At 44.1% G+C, this 21,837-nt stretch overlaps 1 protein-coding gene across 2 annotated transcripts in view; it reads left to right on the plus strand.

Annotated features, from left to right (window-relative positions):
• Positions 1–21,837, plus strand: part of KIF19 (kinesin family member 19) — a 447,302-nt gene that overhangs the window by 210,326 nt on the left and 215,139 nt on the right. For both annotated transcript variants that reach the window (XM_069655131.1, XM_069655130.1), the window contains exon 3: positions 13,309–13,419. In XM_069655131.1, the coding sequence (XP_069511232.1) occupies positions 13,309–13,419 (111 nt within the window). The remainder of the gene's footprint in view (positions 1–13,308; positions 13,420–21,837) is intronic.

Consider the following 21,837-nt stretch of genomic DNA (forward strand, 5'->3'; position numbering starts at 1 on the left):
AAGGGAACAGGGAAAACACAATATGCAAAAAATAACTTTTTGTTCGAAACATTTTATATAAAGAAGTAAATAAGATTCAGTCCCTCAATGCTCACAGGTACATTTTTTATCAGAAAAACAGACAGGATACGACAAATGAGTAAGACCTGAATGAACAAGTACATTTTTTATTTTCTCAAAGAATTCATTCAAAGGCATAAGGAATTGCGTACAATCCAACATGTCTAGCCAAAAACAAACAAATCCTTCTATAAAAGAGTGGCAGAATCAAACAATTATTTGTTGTGCCGTGGATTAATAGGGAAGCTGGAAAGACCAATTACTAACAATGAATCGAAAGTCGACTAGTTTAAATAAAATGCCCCTTTACTCACTGGCAATATGATTTGTTGTTTGTTATGTGTGTTTGAATGTCTGCCAAGCACTCTCTTGATTTAATCAGTCCTAAAGGAATCGCCATCTTGGAACAGACTCCCAAGGTTCTGTCTCTGCTGTGTGGTCCACTGTGCCATGAAGAAGGACAGCTAAAGGAACCTCCCTCTGTTTGAAATATGAACGACTGAATCCCAGCTTCCCAAGTAGATTGTTGGCCACAATGCTCTGCATCCTTCTGTGTGGAAGATGGGTCCCAGGAAAGCATCTTTCCAAGTAGACCACCAGTTCTCAACCGCATCTGCCAATTTGTACACAGTTTCTAGGACCAATGTTCCCTATAATTATTTTCTTCTATGTGCGGAACCGATTGGCTGTTGTGCGCACATTATTTTCCATGTGTGCAACTGACTAATGAGGTAAGCCACTTTGTGAGCTACCGTCGCAGAAGAGAGTTTGGAAAGGAATTCCCTCTTCCCAGCCACTGCAATTCTTTAAAAATCTTACAACACTTTTTCCAAACACATAGGCTAAAATAAAATATGTCATATGTGATTATACAGAATACTCATCAACCAGTCCAAGACTTCAATATCTGCCACAGTACCTTTCAAATGTACTTTGGCGCAGAGAAAAATGTCAGCTTCATTATGAGTTTGGCAGTAAGTGGTAAAGTTGGCAGTAACTCCATTACCGCCAACTTTACCACTAAGCCAAATTATGATTTCGGGCCTGGAGGTAAATCCTCCCAACTCAACACCAAAATCGTCTGATATTAAAACTGCCGTAATTCCGCCAAAAAGCCACATTGAATCCAATGGACTCATAGGGATTCAATATCAATGGGGAATTACACCACCATCACCAGTTGTAAACCAGCGGAACTTCCTCCGGACCAAGTAGCGGTTACAGTAAGTTGTTTGGGCGGTGTTCTGGTGGATTTACGCCGGGATAGCGCCCCAAGTCTTAATGAGACCCTGTATGTTTTATGCCACTGGTAAATCAGTCATTTGTATTACAAAACATAAATATCTCTCAGTTGTGTTCCCAGATATCTCGGGCAAACAATATGTATTCTTAAAGAAATGTTTCTTTGTTTTCTGATTTTTCATAAAAAGGGAATTTTATTCTTGATGCGATAATCTCGTGGTGAGCTGACACGTGTTTCGACCTAATGGGTCTTTATCAAGGCTGGTGCATTATTGTTCATTGACCGTTGTGTATGTTGGATCTTGGTGGTGTGTTGGGGTGGGTGGGTTCCACTCCTTGAATAGGCTGGCTTGTCAGCCTGCTACTGCTGCGAACAACGTCCCCGGTGTTTGTGGCCCTCAAATATCTCTTGTCATAACGCAAGTGGCTGTCAAGAAGCTCACACAGAATACATTTGCTGATGGATTAATGACAATTAAAATCAATGTGTCAAAAATATGCTTAAAGGAGTTAAAGTGCCACTTTAATTAAGTAATTCAAGGGCCAGGGGAACATGCTTGTACTATTTGTGTAAGGATGATAATTGCATCACAATAACTGCACCTTAGAATATGATGATCCAAAATTCCTGTGCCTCTGGTTACTATCCACATTACGTTCTCCTGTGGGTATTGGTAACACCAGCCTTAGAGCTAAGAGACATATGCACCATGCGTCTGTACTCCCTAAAAAAGGAAAATGTGCCTAACAAAAATGAGAAACAATGAACATATCATTGCTTCAACTCACAAAGCTCCACTGATATTTTATCGAATTAGTGACCAGTAGAGGGGTGGCATAGGAAGGAAGGGACTCTAATAATATTAATGCCCAATCTCAAAATGAATTTTATGGTGAAAGAGCATCTTTTAATAAGCAGAAAGTATCCTGATTGGCAAAGCTAATCACTTTTTTACTCCCTGAAAAATCATTTGACTCCAAGTAGGGAGCAACATCTGATTAAAGCCTTGCTTGTACCCCTGACATAGGGAGTGAAATGACAGGGCACATAATAAAGTGTATAGTTTTGCCCACACATGTGTACCACAGCCTAGATAAAATTAAACAAGAGCCTTACTGAGGTTTATTATGGAGCCCTGTTGAAGAAAATCACACATAAATGCTGTTTAAGTTAATTGCATCAATTCATCAAAGATACAAATGATTTAGTGCCTTCTTCTGTAACCATGGATCCCTCTTCTGCAATTCTTTGTGATCAGTTAGATAAGATGCAGGGATATGCTAGAGACTGCACACACAGAGCACATGTTTATATTGAAAAGCCCTCAGCAGTTGATCATAGAAAGAAAAAGAAGGTGCTGTTGTCTAGATGGCTACTAGAATGTCCTATCCTTTAGCAAACACACATTTCCTTCAGTGTTCTGCCGAAATATCTGACTTGGTCTTTGAAATGTGCTGCTTTGTTCATCACCCACAAGGAGTGATGCTTCCACACATACCGATCCCAGGCCCCTGTGCTTGCCTCCAATACTAGTTGAAAGAGCACTGTAAAAAGTGAGGGATTGTAGCAGTAAACACTCACTGGGATATTTGCAGACCCACAATACTTTGCAAGCAAGGCATATTTAAATGACTCAACATATGATGTGCATTTTAAGAATGTCATTTCTCTGCATGTACACAATGTTTTTTGCAGTGCATACAAGATTGTTTGCAACATAAACCACCCTTATATCATTGTGTAGGATTACACAAGTGCTCAGTGAAACTGCTTTTGTATAGAAACGAGTTACCATATAATGTGTGAGGTTCTATGCCCAAAGGAACTCTAAACACTTGGAAATGATGCAGATTGTGTGAAAAGCATTCTCCTGTCTAAATATCCGGTGCCCAGATACTATGGACGAGTAATCCCAGGCATAGTCCATCCTTGTAGGCTAAGTAAATTATATTGCATTGTTGCTAAGGAGACTCTGAGCATCACATTTGTCTTTTCAAAATCTTTAGCGGGCAAATTAATATTTGAGTTTTACAATGCGTTAACTTACAAAGGGGTCTCTTCAAAGCACTTGCGTGACATATGGACAAAGAAGAGGAAGTATGGGATAAGGTTTCACATCCAAGTAGCTTGCTTACTTACAGTCAGTATCCGATATTTGAGCTGGACGTTCGATTGTATAGTGTGAGTGAAGCTTTTGGAGACGCACAATGAGTAACAGAAATTCTCGCGTGTGAACTTTATTCATGTTACAACAAACATAAAACAGGTGGATGTAGCTACACGTCTGCTAAACTTTCCCAGAGTCAAGAGAGGAAGTGTCAAGGTTGTCCGGTAATATCTTAATGCACTCTGGGGCAGGAGTTAGATTCCTAAGGTAAAAGTGTGGTAGAGTCAGGTTTAGGAGTCATGGGTGGGGAGGTTAATGTGTGCAGCCATACCTTGGTTAGATTCTTCTGTTCATGGAGCCAGTTTTTCATATTAGTTTTTAACCTCTTGTGTTGTATTTTGCTGTTAGGGATTTTAGGTGCATAGTAGTGTAATACAAATTAGCAGAATATCAAGACTAGTTGCTTATTTTAAGAGAAAGACAATTTCAGGTAATTGCTGTGGCTTATGCCTTATTAAATCATTTTAAATAGGTGAGAATTGTCCGTCTTAGCCTGTCCTTCTGCTGTTCAGTCTTGGATATGAGCTCACTTCCTACATCTCAAAGCGTCCAAAACTGAAATTCTTTTCTTTACAGCTGCTTCTGCTTTCCCGTCTCCCCCTCCCTCAGGTCTCTTCTTTCCTTCTGCTTTTCTCCCTTTTCCCCATTGGTTCGTTATTGTTTTCCCATCATATTTCTACTACTGCCCATATCTGTTATTACTATCTTTATAATATTCGTTGTATAGGACCTTTCCTATCTTTTGAAGCTAGCAAAATTCTCATCTCTTCTGTTCACTCTCGACGTCATAGTTGCTCTGCCCTCCTAGTGGGCCTTCCCTCTTTTTATCTTACTCCGGTCTGTCTTTAATTTTTAACTATACAAAGCGCGTTCCATTCTTTTCACCTCTTTAATCCTCTTTCACATTGTGCCTTCTTTTCTCTCCTTCCCTTTGAATCTCATCTTCTTTTCCATGAGCTTACGATTGTCTTCAAATCCTACCATGTTCAAGCTCCTCTCTACCTGTGCTGTCTTGTATCCCCATATTGCCCCCCTGTATCTTCGTTCAAAACACTTTCATTTTCTCTCCGTCCCTCAATCCCTCTGTGCCCCTTCTCGTTGTCGCTCTGTCTCCCTTCCTGCAGCTGAATTCTGGAACGCTCCTCCTCCTGACCTTCGTGCTTTACCTTGCACTTCTCATCTTCTGTACCAAATTAAAAGCCTATTTTCTTTCCTCTTTCCAACAACTTGTTTTTCTTTCTGCATTGTTAGCCAATCCTGTACCTTAACAAACTCACATTTTGTACTGCTCTCTGTAAATCCTGTGAAGTGCTTTGGCGAAATCGCTCTATAAATATGAATAAAATACAAAATACGCTTTCATGAGTTTTCACTTCGGCTATTTTACACCTGGGTATTTTCACTGTGATGTTTTCACTGTGCATGTTTTTGTTGATTTTTCTTTTAAATTGGGGGGTTCCCGCCAACTTCCCTTCTCACCCACACCACCTCACCCTGACCCTCACTGCCACCACCAATCATCTACCCCAAACACACAACACACAAAATATATATACATAACCAATACAACATTTTCAGGAGGATAGCTCAGGGCCAACGTGTTCGCCTTGGAAGTAAGGCGACATGGAGCAACACAGGTTCGAACCCCCGGTCTGCACTTAGAAACTTCTGGATATTAAGCACGTTATAAATAACCAATTTTATATATATATATATATATATATATATATATATCGGCAAAACGGCGCTGGTCTGGTGAAAACACCAACATAGTGAACATGCCCACGTTAAACTAGTAGAAAACATGGTAAGCAAAATACATATGTACCATGAAATGGCTGGCACATGGCACACATCAACCTGCTTGCTGGCGGGGGCACTCAACAGGCACAGGCCTTGTTAAGTTGCCACTGCTCCTCTTTCTTCTGTCATGCAGCCAGCATGTGGTGTGTCTTAAACACACATAATCGCCAGTGCCCTTAGTGGGGCAGAAGGGTACGTGACGCAGAGGACAACAGGAGAGTCAGCAGCCAGCAGCAGCACAAGGGCCAGGCCAGTGAACAGACCCACGCCAAGGAGTGTCTGTGCAGAATGCCGACCCACACAAGAAGAGCTTCTGTGTTGTTTGACAGACAAGTTCGACAGTTCAGTAACGAGTATATCTCAATTTGTTCATTAATATAGGGAGAGAGCTCTTTAGCTCGATTTACTAGACGAAGTTTCATTTCGCTTCTCCCCTGCCTCCAACCCCCTATGACAGACGTGCCATCACTTCTTCACATGCATTTCCTGCCCACCACGCTAGCAAGTTGGCTTTCTCCTTCTTTTCATAGCAAGATACAATGTAATCACTCTCTTTTACCCACTCAATCTATAACACACCGGCCGGGTTAGAAACAATGACCAAATCAAGCAGGTGTAGAGCTTTACATATCAGGCATGACTAGGGCAAGTCTTTAGTATCGGGTAGAAGGCCATTGCGGGCCACTTTAATAAGATTCAATCGGCATCTATTTAAAGGTTGCCAGAGGCCATTGCCTACTTCCACAAACCCTGGCTTTCCGCCGGCACCCCTCCCCGGCCTGATTTGACCGGGGTCCATGGATGGGGTTCTTTCCATATCTCTACCTCTATCCTGCCTCCATCTGCGTCCATGTAACATTCACTAAAATGAGTGGCAGAGTAAAGGAAAGCGAGAGGATGTGGTCCTGCTCGTACCCTCCTCCCGGGCATCAGAGATGGCAAAGAAATACCCGTCGTTGGGCTCTGCATGCGCGGCACCGCCGAGGGAATAGCTTTGGCGTCTCCAATATCTGGGAAGAGGTTCAAAGTGGGACTGCACCCTCCGTCCGTGAGTAGGTGGTACGCTACCCACAGCGCCATCTAGTGTTGCAGGCAATTCCCTGGTGAAAGTTCTGTGGGCCAGGCTGATTGCACACAATGGCTGCCATTAATGCCCGATACACAGATGGGGTGCTGGCTCTGCCTCCCAGCCTGGCAGCCTGGAGGTGGAGTGGAGAAATGGCAAAAGCTCTGCATCCACTACATTTCCTGGACTTTAGTACACTGAGTATATGGGATATTTAAACCAATTTTACAGGCCCAATGTAAAATGTACCATATTGTATTCTATTCTAAAGAAGTATTTTATAGAGCCAACACGCCCTCAGGCCTCAGAGCGCTCACAGATAAATAATAATAATAATTTAGCATTTATATAGCGCTGTGAACCCTCAGGTATCTGAGCGCTGCTTATTATTACCCACAGTGTGTGGTGCTCATTTATTGACCTCGGAAGGATGAAAGGCTGAGTTTGACCCTGCCAGGATTCGAACCTGTGTCAGCAGGCTCTGCACAGATGTCAAAGCGAGCGCTCTACTCGCTGTGCTGTTGGACAAACAGAAAACGCAAGCAGGGAAGCCAGAAGCAGTGTCATTGAATCGAGAAGGAGGAGAAAAAGAGAGGAGGCCTAAATATCACCTCCATCAAACAGGTAGGTTTTCAAAGCTTTCCTAAACTGGGCAGTTGACGGCACTTGCCTGATGGAGTGGGGGAGATCATTCCAGACCCCTGGAGCCCAGGCATTAAAACTCAGGCCACCAACTCTCTTGAGATTAAAGCGTGGCTGCGTCAGTAGGTCCTTATTATTAAATGTATCCTCTGATGAAGGGGGAGCTAATGTAGCTTCCTGCGGGCATCGGAGACATGATCCCTGCGTCTAATGCCACAAACAGCTCTAACTGCCCCATTCTGGATAGTCTCCCATTTTTTCACATTGGCTTGTGAAGTGCCAACTAGTAGCCCATTACAATAATCCAGCAGTGTTCCCACACACTGCCCCCAAAAGCTCCCTTGCCACTACTCAGGTTGTTCTTTAAAGTCCTTAATTGTGTTTCGTGAACGTCCACCACTCTGCTTCCTAAACCCACTAAACGGGTACAGCATTGGCAGAAACAGTGCACACTTCATTCACACACGTAAAAGACAGCACAAGCAGCATACGTTCAAACTTTCCTGACACACCGGAAAGGTGCAATATTTGTAGCATGAGAGCAAGTTAGCCCCACAAAAAGAAAAAATGTGCAGCACAAGGAGGAGCTTTGGAAGCTCCCTCCACAAACTGGACAGGTACAACATGGGCAGCAGCGCTACACGCTACAATCACATGCAGAACAGGTGCAGCATGGGCAGCAGCGCTACAAGCTACCATCACATGCAGAACAGGCGCAGCATGGGCAGCAACGCTACAAGCTACCATCACATGCAGAACAGGCGCAGCATGGGCTGCAACGCTACAAGCTACCATTCCATGCAGAACAGGTGCAGCATGGGCAGCAACGCTACAAGCTACCATCACATGCAGAACAGGTGCAGCATGGGCAGCAACGCTACAAGCTACCATCACATGCAGAACAGGCGCAGCATGGGCAGCAACGCTACAAGCTACCGTCACATGCAGAACAGGCGCAGCATGGGCAGCAACGCTACAAGCTACCGTCACATGCAGAACAGGCGCAGCATGGGCTGCAACGCTACAAGCTACCGTCACATGCAGAACAGCGCAGCATGGGCAGCAACGCTACAAGCTACCATCACATGCAGAACAGGCGCAGCATGGGCAGCAACGCTACAAGCTACCATCACATGCAGAACAGGCGCAGCATGGGCAGCAACGCTACAAGCTACCATCACATGCAGAACAGGCGCAGCATGGGCAGCAACGCTACAAGCTACCATCACATGCAGAACAGGCGCAGCATGGGCAGCAATGCTACAAGCTACCATCACATGCAGAACAGGCGCAGCATGGGCTGCAACGCTACAAGCTACCATCACATACAGAACAGGCGCAGCATGGGCAGCAACGCTACAAGCTACCATCACATGCAGAACAGGTGCAGCATGGGCAGCAACGCTACAAGCTACCATCACATGCAGAACAGGTGCAGCAAGGGCAGCAGCGCTACAAGCTACCATCAAGCTACCATCACATTCAGAACAGGCGCAGCATGGGCAGCAACGCTACAAGCTACCATCACATGCAGAACAGGTGCAACATGGGCAGCAACGCTACAAGCTACCATCACATGCAGAACAGGTGCAGCATGGGCAGCAACGCTACAAGCTACCATCACATGCAGAACAGGTGCTACATGGGCAGCAACGCTACAAGCTACCATCACATGCAGAACAGGTGCAACATGGGCAGCAACGCTACAAGCTACTATCACATGCAGAACAGGTGCAGCATGGGCAGCAACGCTACAAGCTACCATTACATTCAGAACAGGTGCAGCCTGGGCAACAGCAGTGCCAATTCCCTTCACAAGCACCCACAACAGTCATTGCCTAGGCTGAAAGGTCTCCAAATACAGCGCATACAGGACCAGCACAGGCTTCTCTCACAAATGGCACAGGTGCAGTATCGACACGCCCAGCACATGCTTTCCTCAAGCAGGCACAACCCGAGACAAGCTAGTGCAAGCTTCCTTCACAATCTATTTGATACTGCAGTAGGTAGCTTCCCTAACACCCACATTCACATATATCCTGGACCGGAATAGTGCAAGCTTCTATCTGCATCAGGGTAAGCAAGTAACTAAAGGTTCAGCATGGGCAAGTGGAAGCTTCTTCTGAAAGAAATACCAATGCAAGCTTCCTTCACTAACACTTAAAGGCATCCAATGGACAGGGTCAGTGCGAGCACAGTATAGACAATGGCAAAATACATGTTTGCCTAACAAATGGGTACATGGTAAGCATGGGTAGTGCCAGGCCATGCATCCCCAGAAATGTGTAAGATGTACTGCACAGACATGGCCATTCCAATCTCCCTTCACAAACGGATACAGCATGTCCAGGGTCACTGCAAGCTTCTCTCACAAACAGGAACAACGCGAGCAGCGTCGGTGCAAGTCTCATGCAAACAGGTACTGGTACAGAATGTCGAGGACAGTGAACATTTCCCTAACAAATGTGCACTAGTACAGCATTGCAGGAGAAACTGTATGCAGAGGTATCTGCAAAGTGTTCTCATTAATGGGTGCATGTATAGGACAAACAGGACCAGGCAAACTTCGCTCACACACTGGTACAGGTACAACATGCATGCCAATGTAGGGTTTCCTCCTTGACTGATACAGGTACAACCTGCTCGGAGACGGGGCAAGCTCCCACCACAGTCACAATTGGCAGAGTATGGACAGTGCTATTGTATGGTTCATCTGCAAAGAACAGATGTACCATGAGCACTGGCTCTATGCATCCCCAATGCATACATAGATCTTTACTTTTACCTGAGCCTCTCGCCCATTCGTCAACACTTGCCAGTGGCCATGTGCTAGCTGGGGAGTGGAGTGGCTACAGAGCGGTGTACTGCACACACCTGCATGCTTTCTGCACCCTGTCTAGTTAATATGTTGCTGCTGGTCTGACTTCTTAAGTAGCAGTGGAAGGGCCAGGTGAAACGATGGAGTGATACGCCCAGGTAGGTGTTTGTGGTCTACATGAACACACACAGCCCCACACCCACACACTCTCTCTTTCTAATATGATCACAAAGAGCTGTGGCCAATACCCAACATGAACAGGCTCCACTCCCAAGTCTGACCAGTATGCCTGCTAGCTAATATCAAACAGCCCTAGGATGGGATCTCAACATAGATGCAAGTCCTGGGACAGCGGGGCAGTGCAGCTTGGCTGGAGCATAGGTGGTCATTTGAAGTGCAAATGCATTGCAGACAAAGCACGATCAGTTTCACTATGTTCAATGTCACCCCCAGTGGACTATTAGGTACTCCGGCCCTGCTTTTAGGTGACCTCAGTATGGTGCAGCAGACCTTGTTTAACATCAAATTACCAGTACTCTGAAATCACCTTCCAAAATTTCATTTAAGTCTTTTCACTTTAAGTTCAGCATTTTAACAGATGACCCACATAAAACTTTGACAGGTTCAGCATGATGCATTTACCCTCAACATGCAACTAGTCTCAGCCAACATGCTTGTTTTGGTTTTATAACCTGCTTTGGATAAACCTACACTGACCTAAAGGAGCAACTCCTAACCAGTGTGGTTCAGCATTGCTTTAACCTTTAGCACAGAGAAGGGAAGCTTTAGGCAGATTGAGGAAGAGGCTTTTGCAGTAGTCCGGCTTAGAGAGCACCAGAGCTCTGGAGACATTGAGTTTCTGGGGGAAAGTGAGGAAAGGGAGAGTACCTCCGAGGAGGTGCAGCTGAAGTGGGCCTTATTGGCAAGATCTGTGATATTAAGAGAGAATGAGGGAGAGGAGTGGAAGATGAGACCAATGCTTTTTGCCTCACAATAGGGGTTTTGGGAGAGGGCCCATGGAGGGCGGCCAGAGAGTAGGAGGGAAGGTGGGAGCTGGATCCCAATGAGAAGGATCTCAGCCTTACTGGCATTAAGGCAGAGATCGTTAACAGCACACCATGCCTGAATAGCAATCAGGCAGTCAGGAATGAGAGAGGTAGAATAGGGGGCCGTGGTGAGGAGCTAGAAGTAGAGTGTGTGTCGTCCACATAACACTGGAAGTTTGGAGAGAAAGTGGAGACCAAATGGGCTAGAGGAGCAAGGTAGCTGTTGAAGAGCCACTTCAAGACGGTAGAGCCGTGAGGGATGCTGCAGGTGGAGAGTGTGATGGAGGAGAGAAAAGGGCCCAGTTTAACCTGGGATGGTCGGTCAGAGAGGAAGGTGATGACGAATTTGATGAGAATTCAAACGCTTATGCATCCACCATCTCAGTATAACATTTCCATTAGTCCAATTAAAGGTATCAAAAATTTGGTGTTTGGTTGACAACGGATCTGAAACAGCTGTGTACCCATAACTAATAACACATGCTAAAGCATGAGGATGAACCTGTCATTACGAACCTGTAGAAGATACATTAAGGACTGTAGCCAATTTCTGGGTCGGCTGCAGATTGATTGCTTTAAGGAAACTTGCTTTCCAATGCTAGCCAGTTCTGCGGGCATGGCTTGCTCATGCTCAGGCTTGTCCGCAGGCGTGGCTCATTCTCTATTGCAGTAGTTTCCAAACCGTTTCCACTGAGCCCCCCTGGAATGAACAAATGCTGTTGTCAGACCTCTTTGTGTGCCAAAAGCCAGAACTGCTTCTATTTTCTATTAAACACTGTTACTGTTCTGTCATCGCAGTTGAAAGAGCCACACCCTACCCTGGACCTCTGGGTAGTGGGTGGGGGAGGAAGCACCACAGTTTGAATCCCACTGCTATATTGAACTGTTTGTTGGGATGCCTAACGCTCTGTAGATCTATCTGCAAGTACAGCTCAATTTCGTTCGGGCTTGACTGCATGCACACCTAACTCTATTTTGCTCTGTCTGCAGGCACATGTCACTCTTAAGTGGCCTGTCTTCAGGCTTGTAGCCCTCTCTATTGGTCTGTATGTAGGCACAGCTCATTCTTAGACTTGCCTACAGGCACAGCTTAACGTAGTGGCATCTCTGCAGGCAGAGCTCAATCCCTGTTGGTTGGTCTGCTGGCATGCCTTATTCATTATTGGCCTGTCTGTTGAAATGGCTGACTCTCCGCCAGGCCTGTCTTCAGGCATAGCTCACTCTCCATTGACCTGTCTGCAAGCACAGCTTATTCTCTATTGCCCTATTTGCAGGCATGCCTCACTCACTAATGGCCTGTCCACAGGCATGTCTCACGCTCTGTTGGCTTGTATGTAGGCCCGGCTCATTATCTGTCCTGCTTGACTGCAGCAATGATTTACTTGCTATTGGCCTTTCTGCAGGTTCACCCCTTTATGGTTTTCAGTGCCCTTGAAGTGACCAGAAAAATAATAGTGGAGAATGCATTATTAGTAAAGTTATGTATGTATGGATGGAGCTTATAGCACAGATTCGACTGACCTACATGTAATAAGGCAGCAGAGACTCTTGAGCAGGAACCTGTTTCTGGGGCACTTATGGCTTTTCTTCCTGTGGGAAATGTAGTACACACGCACAACAGTGAAGAAGAGGGACATCTAGTAACAGAACAGAGCAGTGCATCATCTTGTGTGAGGCTTAGAGATTTCACATGGGTTGTTGGGTTGATAACTGATTCCGTAACAATCCACGTTTTCTCTTCTCAATTAAGCAGCAATAGCATGGGAACACACATGGGATTGAGACTGAAGTCTCACTTACTGAGGAATACAAAGGGCAACTTCACTTTCACACACCACTTTTTTTTTCTGTTTCAGCACACTGATGCCCAAACAAGGAAATATGTCAGATACACAAATAAAGTTTGATTTCCAAAAGGGTTCAGGGTACCACCACAACATGTCTTATGCACTCATAGATTTGTAATACTCAGTGTTCAAAGAAGTTCCAATGTGTACGTCAGGTGCTATGCTAGCAATATCTATTTTCTGTTGGGAAATGCTTGCCCTGACCCCTTAAGAGTATGACAAGATGGTAAAGAAGCAACGTTGAATAGAAGTATTAATTTTAGCAGGTCTTCTGAGAAATACAGTCCCAGACAATTAAATCAGATCTTCTAATGCATGCTAGTACTGTCCTAGTAAACAAAGGTGCTAACACATTAAATGTAAAGCTTAACGATGCCTCCGGGCCGCTGGGCGCTTGATAAATCCAAATAAATAAATGAATAAGTAAAGCTGGCCTGCTGACAAGGGTTGGGATTTCTTGCAACCTCTTGACACTATTGATCACACCTCGCCCATACCCCATTGGTGTGTTCTTGCATTTTCATGCACAGGGTGCTGTCTCATCTCTCGTTCTTTGATGCTGTGCCAGATGCTGTTCCTCGCCCTCTTAGCTCTCGTACCCTTTGACCTCTTTCAGATGGTGGTGCTCATGGATCCCCTAGAAGACCCGGATGACATACTTCGAGCCAATCGATCCAGGGAGAAATCCTACATGTTTGATGTGGCCTTTGACTATACAGCAACCCAGGTGAGGAATTGGGGTGGACTCCATGCTGGCTGTTGGGGAGATACAATGTGCTTGAACTGTGTTGATGGTGGGAGATGGAGTTGCAGGGATGGGGTGAACTAAGAAGAGCGTCACAGCATCGGGCCAAGGTAACCGGTAGGAAGGTGACATGGAGGAGCACAGTCAAGGCTACTATTTTATTTAAAATGTCGCCCAGTCTTATAATTTGCTGTATATTAAGTTTTTATTATTATTTAATTAATTGCTTTTAGGGGCTGTAAAGCCAACACCCACCTTTTCACCCAATGCCCCAAAACACACAATCCCTGTTGCACACACACATTTATCTTTCCAAATCATGGCTTTACAAATGCTTATTTTTAACAGGACTTCAGTGAAAGTAATAGATACAAGAACACACATATTGATGATAAATCATGTGACTGAAGGCACAGAAACTGGTTTACAGCTGCAAAGAAATCTCAAAACCTCGAGTTTTCGTACCTTTTATTAGACTAACTGAATATATTGTGCTGCAATGGAATAACTCGTTTTCTATGTCTAAAAGACATTTTTAACCAGATGGTAACAGACAAAAACATATTTGGCATCCCAGTGTTTTACAGATGACCTTGGTTGGGACCTGTGGGTTTCCCCAATGTTTTGGTTGACTTATGCAGTGCTCCTGGATACCTCAGTTGGCACCTCCAGCACTCTCATATCCCTGGCTTGACACCTGTCATGCTCTAGAATAACTATTTTGACATCTGGATTGACCCTGGTTGCTGCTGTTGACACCTGCAGTGCTCTAGAATACCTCATTTGACACCTGGATTGACCCTGGAGGCTGCTGTTGACACATGGATTATCTCTGGATGCTGCCGTTTACACCTACAGTGCTCTAGAATACCTAATTTGAGTCTTGGATCGACTATTGATGCTGCTGTTGACACCTGCAGTGCTCTAAAATACCTCATCTGCATCCTGGATTGACCCTTGATGCTACTGTTGACATCTGCAGTGCTCTAGAATACCTCATTTGACGCCTGTATTAACTATGGGTGCTGCTATTGACACCTGCAGTGCTCCAGGATACCTAATTTGACATCCGGATTGACCCTGGAGGCTGCTGTTGACACCTGCAGTGCTCTAGAATACCTCATCTGCATCCTGGATTGACACTGGAGGCTGCTGTTGACACCTGCAGTGCTCTAGAATACCTCAATTGACACCTGGATTGACCCTGGAGGCTACTGTTGACACCTGCGGTGCTCTAGAATACCTCATTTGACACCTGGAGTGACCCAGGATGCTGTTGTTGGCACCTGCAGTGCTCTAGAATACCTCATTTGAGTCATGTATTGACCATTAATGCTGCTGTTGACACATGCAGTGCTCTCAAATGCCTTATATAGCATCTGCAGTTCCCCAAGATTCCTCAGTTGTCGTCTGCAGGACTCTCTTTTCCCTTAGTTCATGTTTACAGTGCTTCTTGCTGCTTCATTTCAGTGCATGCATTGCTGCGGGACTTGACTTGCTCTCAGAGGACATGGTCTCCTCTGATGTAGTCTGCACTCTTTCTACAGACAGAGACATGACTTTCATATTTCCAGGAATGCTTTACCCTGTGGGCTCTTCTGTAAGCCTGTTGCTAATGATATCACTGTGCAGACACCTCAGCGCTCCCTTGGCCCTCAGAGTCAAGTGGTAAATAAATCACGCGTCTCGTGCATTCTCGCTCTTGCAATAGCCTCTTAAACATATATTTCAGGCCCCAGGTTCTGCTGCTGCTACCCACAAACATGTGACTGAAGCTTGAGTGCTAAAGTCAGCGACTGAATGTTTAATGCTCAATTTTATTGTCAAAAACACAAATGTGTTGTGATCTTCATTGTATAGGATCATTGGGCTTACAAAATTGAGCTGCTGCATTGCCAGGCTCTAAATCTGGACTCCTTTATATGCGAGATAAGGCTTATGCATCAAATCCATACATAAATAAAACCTGTTAACTCAATGTTATACACCCCAACATGCCCCATGTCACTCAGAAAATGCTCACCCACCCCTGTTTACATTTAGCAGAAGAGAGCTTAAGCTTTCTGCCTGAGCTCTTCAAATATGTATTATTGGAGTTCTGGTGTCTGTCAGCTGCTCCATGTTGCAGAACAAGTACATCACAGATGTCATCCTTCCTGCTTCCGTACTCCAGACCCTTCCAACTGAAGCACGCCTCCTTTACTTGGCAATTACCAACTCCCTCACTCAAGGCCACTTTCGCCATATCAGATGCAACAAACAAATACTCCCGCTTCTCAAGCAACCGACACTGGACCCGAACGACAGCAGTAACTACCACCCAATCACCCATCTTCCCTTCCTAGGTAAGATACTTGAGAAAGCAGTAGCCATGAAGCTCCTCCAACATATTGATGCCAACAACCTCCTTCAGTCCTACCAATCTGGCTTCAGACCCAGATGCAGCACAGAAACAGCTTGCATCAAGGTGATTGACAATTCGCTTAAAATCCTTGATGATCCCCAGCCTTGCCTCCTGTTCTCCTTGACTTCTCAGCCACGTTTGATACAGTAGACCACCAGACTCATCAACATTCTACATTGCTGCATGAGGATCAGAGAGACCACCCTTAGCTGGCTCAGATCCTGCCTTATTCACTGCCAACAATACATCCAAATGAATTCCTCCAGATCACCAACTCTACCCATCATATAAGGGGTCCTGCAAGGAACCGTCCTCTCCCCCTTGAGTTTCAACCTTTACATCAAACCGCTTGGAACCCTCCTCTCACCACACATCCACACCCACCAATACGAAGTTGACATGCATCTCCACCTTAAGATATCCTTCAATGAAGACATCCACGGGCAGAAGGCCTGACTCACATTGATCCAGTTGTAGATGTCTAGGGCTTACCTGAAGCTCAACCCCTCCAAGCCTGAATTCCTACTGTTGAGCAACAACAGAGAACACCCTTACATCCAGACCTGGCATTCTGCTATTAACTTTGTTGACTTCTCACCCCTCCTGACCATCTGTGCCAAGTTTGTTGGGGTCTATATTGACAGATTTCTCTCCTTCACGGAGCCCATAGCAAGAAAGACGCATACGACTTAGCTCAAAATTTCCCCTCTGTGGAAAATCAAGCCGTTCATCCCAGAAAACAACTTCAGATCTGCTGTCATAGCCTTAGTCCTCTCCCACTTGGATGGTGCCAGTGCCCTCCTGTAAAGCCTTCTGTTTACCACCCAGGCATCCTTGAAATGTTTTCTACACGTTGCATCATGATTTATGAAAGGTCTCTACAAATTCAACCACATCACCCAAACACTCATGGAACTGCACAGGCTTCCACTGAAAGCATGTATCACTTTAATATGCTGCTCCATCATCTCCAAGGCAGGCACCCTGAAGTCCCTGGTTTACGTTGCTGTGAAGCTCAGCATCTCCAGAGGCCTGTGATCTACCAGAAGCATGTATCTGTGCAGACTTGAGCCCTGCTAGTGCAGGAAGAAAAGAAATGGAAGACAGTCCTTCTCTGTGTACACCCCCAGAGAATCTCCTCCACATCAACACCAGACTCACCCTCTCACTTCTGAATTTCAGGACAGAGCTGAAGACCCTTGTTTTCAAGGAATGGTTCCTCCCTAACACCTAGGTCCACACACTTTCCACTCCTCACCTAATCTAAGAGTGGGCAGTCTTTTCCCTTGTTGCCAAATTACTCCCTCTGCCTCTCCTCTGTTGTGAGCTCTGCACAAAATTGTATTAATGCCTTGTGATCTGCTTACCTTGTTGTGCATTTCCCCCTATGATGTATAGAGCACTCTGTTGCTTTCCAAAGCCAGGTCTGTGCTAAAGAAAATACCCTAATAATAATAATAATAATAATAATAATAGTTTTTTTTAAAATGTATTTTATTGTGTTCTACAGTACCATGGTACTTTTAACACATATACAAAATATACAATCCAACGTACATATATCCAACATTTATAAAATTACTGCAGCTTTCCTTAAAAATTCTAAAACATGTATGGTCAAGGTTAATTCATTACAGTTCAATATCCTCCTCCATAATTCATTCTCGGAGGAGAAAACCAAGCCTGCTGAAAAACAAGACCGCAAATCCACCAGTTTAGGGCAAGTCACACACAAGTGTTTTAACGTCTCAATATTTTTGTTACAATGCCGATATAATCTCTGTTCTTGTGGAATTTCCACACGGCGGCCCAATACTTCTTTTGTTTGTAACAAATTCAACCTAAGTCTTAGCACTTGTGTCCTAAAGGATCTCGACGGATGTTTTTCAAGGTAAGTAGCTGGAGTATTAAAACTTTTACATGACCAGAGAAAGTGATCCCCAAAGCATTTATACTCCATTATGTCGGTTCTCAAGTTAGACCATACATATCTACACCATCTTAACTTGGCGACCTTCGGTGTCAGCTCCAATTCCTCCATTGGAATATTTGCCTGTTGAAGCATCAGTTGACAGTTCAAAACCCAGTCCCCAAGAACCCTACAGCCACCCTGAACTCTTACCAGGTTTAACTGTTCATATATTGACGTCCCTGGTGGGTTCAGTATTTTTACCAACAACTGAAGCTTACCCCAATCCACCATAGTCTTTATAGGTAACAGACCTAATTCAAACAAGATCCCTGCTAAAGGAACTGACTGCGGGAGTTGAAGCAGGCCTTTCCATAATGCCCCCTCTAATTGTGACCAGTTAATCAGCTGACTCCGAGTTTGGGCCCCATAAATTAGTTTTGGGATTAACTGTTGTTTGTATAACTTTAGGACTGGTAAAAGAGAGTATCTACCGAATTTTCCATCGAAAATTCGGAGTTGTACACCTGCCCCTGCAAATTTTACCCTTAAGTCTTCCTGTAATACAGGACCTGAGAGCTTGTCATAAATTACCAGCCCTAAGTATACAAATTCATTTACAACTTCTAGCTTACCATTTTCCAAATACCAGGGCATTATTTTACAACTTTTCCTACCCCCCTTGAACACCAGAACCTTTGATTTTGCAGTGTTTAATGTTAAGTCTAGTTTCTCTAGAAACCCCTCCACGGCCATTAATGCTTTTGGAGCCCAATAGATGTAAGATCACATATAACAATGTCGTCTGCATAAAGCAAGTATTGGACAACCATAGCACCCAATCTTGGAGGGAAAGCTTTTACAAATTCCATACAACCTCCTATTCCCAGTAAATAAAGGCAAAAGAGAAAGGGTGCCAGAACACACCCCTGTCTTAAACCCCTATTTGTCTGTATCCAGGGGGAATAATTCCCTAATTCATCCAACCTTACTCTAATCCTTGTATTTGTATGGAGAGCCACCAAAATACTCAACAGAGCTGCCGGACACCCCCTATCATATAGTTTTTTCCACAAAAAAGCCCTATTAACCATGTCAAACGCTTTACTGATATCTAAAAAAGCGAAAAATACTGGCCATGCTTGGACCTTTGCTTGGTGTGCTAATAAATCTAACACCATACAATTAGTAGATGTACTCAGCCCTTGCCGAAAACCTGACTGAAAAACATCTAGGGAATCAGATTCCACCGCCCATTTTTGCAAAGCTTTCAGCAGCATTTTCGTGAATATTTTATTAGAAGCATCCAACAAGGATATAGGTCTATAATAAAGTGGAGAAGACCTATCCCCGCCTTTAAAGATCAGGATTAGAGTTGCTGCTGACCAGGTAGTGGGAAACGAATTGTTAGCCAGAATATCCGAAAATAAGGCAGACAGTACCTGTGACCATACTACTAAGTTACCTTTATAGGTCAGATTAGAAAGACCGTCTGGGCCCGGTGCGTTCGAAGACTTGCTTTTCTTTATCAAGTTCTTTATATCCTCCAAGTCCCATTCTAAGGTACCCTTCCAATCCGCCTCTACCCAGGTGACTGATTGGTCCAAACCTTCCACACTATACAAATCAGTGAAATGTTTCACCCAACCAATGTCACTGACCGCATGTGCCTGAAGATAATCTTGTGTACCTTTTGGTTTAATTAGGTCCCAAAATATTCCAGGCCTATTCCCTAGCATACAAGCCAGCATTCTCTCGGCGTCCTTAATGTATAGCAAACACGTTCTACCTTTTACCCAGTTCCTATGTGTTTGTTTTAGATTCCGCACCTTTTCCATGTAACCTGAGGTGCAGATTTCTTGAGATGCCTCACCTCTCGGTGTAGTTCCTTTTTATGTGCCTGAACTTCTACATCAAAAAAGTGGGAACCCTTCCTCCTTGCCACCATCTGGGTTAAGCCTCTATCTGTTGTTAACCTACCAAACAACTCCCTCACAGTCGTAGGGAATCCCTCTGCTGTACATAGACGGGCGATCTTATTTACTGGTAAGTTTACAATTTCAGACAAGAATGCTGATGCAATCCTAGGAATCCACTTGACCTCGTTCTTTCCTGAGTTTATTTCCACTCCCACAATGTCAGTTTCAACATGTTTTGTCGGAATGAACAATTTAAATTCCAAAAGGGAATGATCACTCCATATCAGAGATTTTACTTCCAGGGATACTCCTCTTATGGCTAGATCATGAGAAGTGAAAATATAGTCTATTGTTGATTTCCACAACCCATTCTGCCATGTAAAAGCTGGCGGAATATCCATCTGTATATTACCATTAATAATACTTAAGTTCCACACCTCAAATTCCTGGATAATCCTCTTTCCTCTCTCCCGGGATTCCTAACAGCCAAACTTTCTATTATTCTCTAAATACCATTTCTCTTCTAAACATTCTGCATTGAAGTCTCCAACAATTATCACTGAAGCCCCATCCAGGAATTCACCCAATAGTGTAAAAGAAATTGCTGTCAAGGCTTCTTCCAGTTTGTCTTTTAGGGGACTAAAATAAACATTTACCAAAAAACATTTGCTTACGAGACTCTCACCATCTTCCTGCCACTCTAAGAGTACAATCAGGATGTCCGACCTGTCTACATCAATTACCTGCATGGAAAGTCCCAAAGAACGTTTAACTGCTGTTAATAGTCCACCAAATGGCCTACCCTTTACTCCCCGTCGGGCCTTAACGTAGACTGTATTAAATCCATCAATCATAGGTGTATCTAGCAAAAAAGTTTCCTGCAAATAAATTATATCAAAATTCGAGAAAAGTTCATGATTATTCATGATGTTCTTAAACCCTCTCGAATTCCATGTAATTAATGACCAATTAGACCATCATGAATGTTGGGATCGCTTTTCCTCCCTTTCTTGATTCAACCCTCTACCAATAGGAACTTGTGTATACCCTCTGGAACTATAGATCTCCTTGTTGTATCTTTCTCTTTCATCTTGTATCATACCCTTCTTTGCCTGATAAATGGGAGCCAGAGTTGACAATATTGAAGGCCCTGTATCTGTAACTTCAAAACCAAGGGCTAGGAAACGCTCTCTTTCCCCCATTATTATTTCACTTGTTAGGTGTGACCTTAAATGAAGTCTTACAGTATCTAGACAATCATCGTAAACAAATTCTACCGTCTTAATGTCCCCTGACGATATCAATTTCAGATTTGGGATTTCCTGCATCAAAGCCAGGATATAATGTCTGTTTAAAGGATATCTATTTGAACTTTCGAACATACGATTCAGAAAAATACATAGCTCACCGTTATCTGGCATCATTTTTGGCAAATTGGACGCTTGCCTCGAATTCCATTTTTTAGGCGATCTTATTTGCCCCGTACTCTCCCCCACCCCCTTCGATGAATCCAAAAACTTACTCTTTGGAATCCTCAGACCCACTTCCTCCATTAATCTTGGGGTCGGTAATGGCACTGTTAAGGAAACCCTAGGTGGAGGCAACTTCCCCAAGTCCGCCTTCACCACCACAGGTTTCGAAAAAATTGCATATAATTTAGGTGCCGTTGGAATTCCTGTTTCCGGGACTTCCACCAGAGGATTCACCAATCCCCTTCCTGCTATTGTATGCGGTGGAACCAACAGTCTTTCCTCCAAATTACAACACTTGCCAACTCCTTTACCTGCTCCAAATTCAATGTTTTTTGGGACCTCTAGTTCCTTAGTCTTCTCAATCTCTTCCTCTTCCATATCTACTGGATAAACAGATATATTACTTAGATCGAAAGAAGGACTATCCCCCTCCTGTACATTTTCCAACGCAGATGAAACCCTATCAACTTCCTTGAACCTTATTAGTTCCTTGACTTTGCCCCCTTTCCTGTTTATAAAAAAGTCTTTCTTTCTCTGATCTAATATGTCTCTATCAATCTGCATATGTTTGTCCACTGCCAACCTTAGATTACGGAGGAATTTCCGTGACCCTTTATTCTGTTGTGAGGGTGGAAGCTTACAGTTTTTGGATTTTTTTTCCTGTGAGTTCAGCTTGTTAGGACAACTAGGTTTTTT

This window comes from Ambystoma mexicanum, chromosome 3q (genome assembly GCF_040938575.1).
Source record: "Ambystoma mexicanum isolate Mex_15411 chromosome 3q, UKY_AmexF1_1, whole genome shotgun sequence".
NCBI lineage: Eukaryota > Metazoa > Chordata > Amphibia > Caudata > Ambystomatidae > Ambystoma > Ambystoma mexicanum.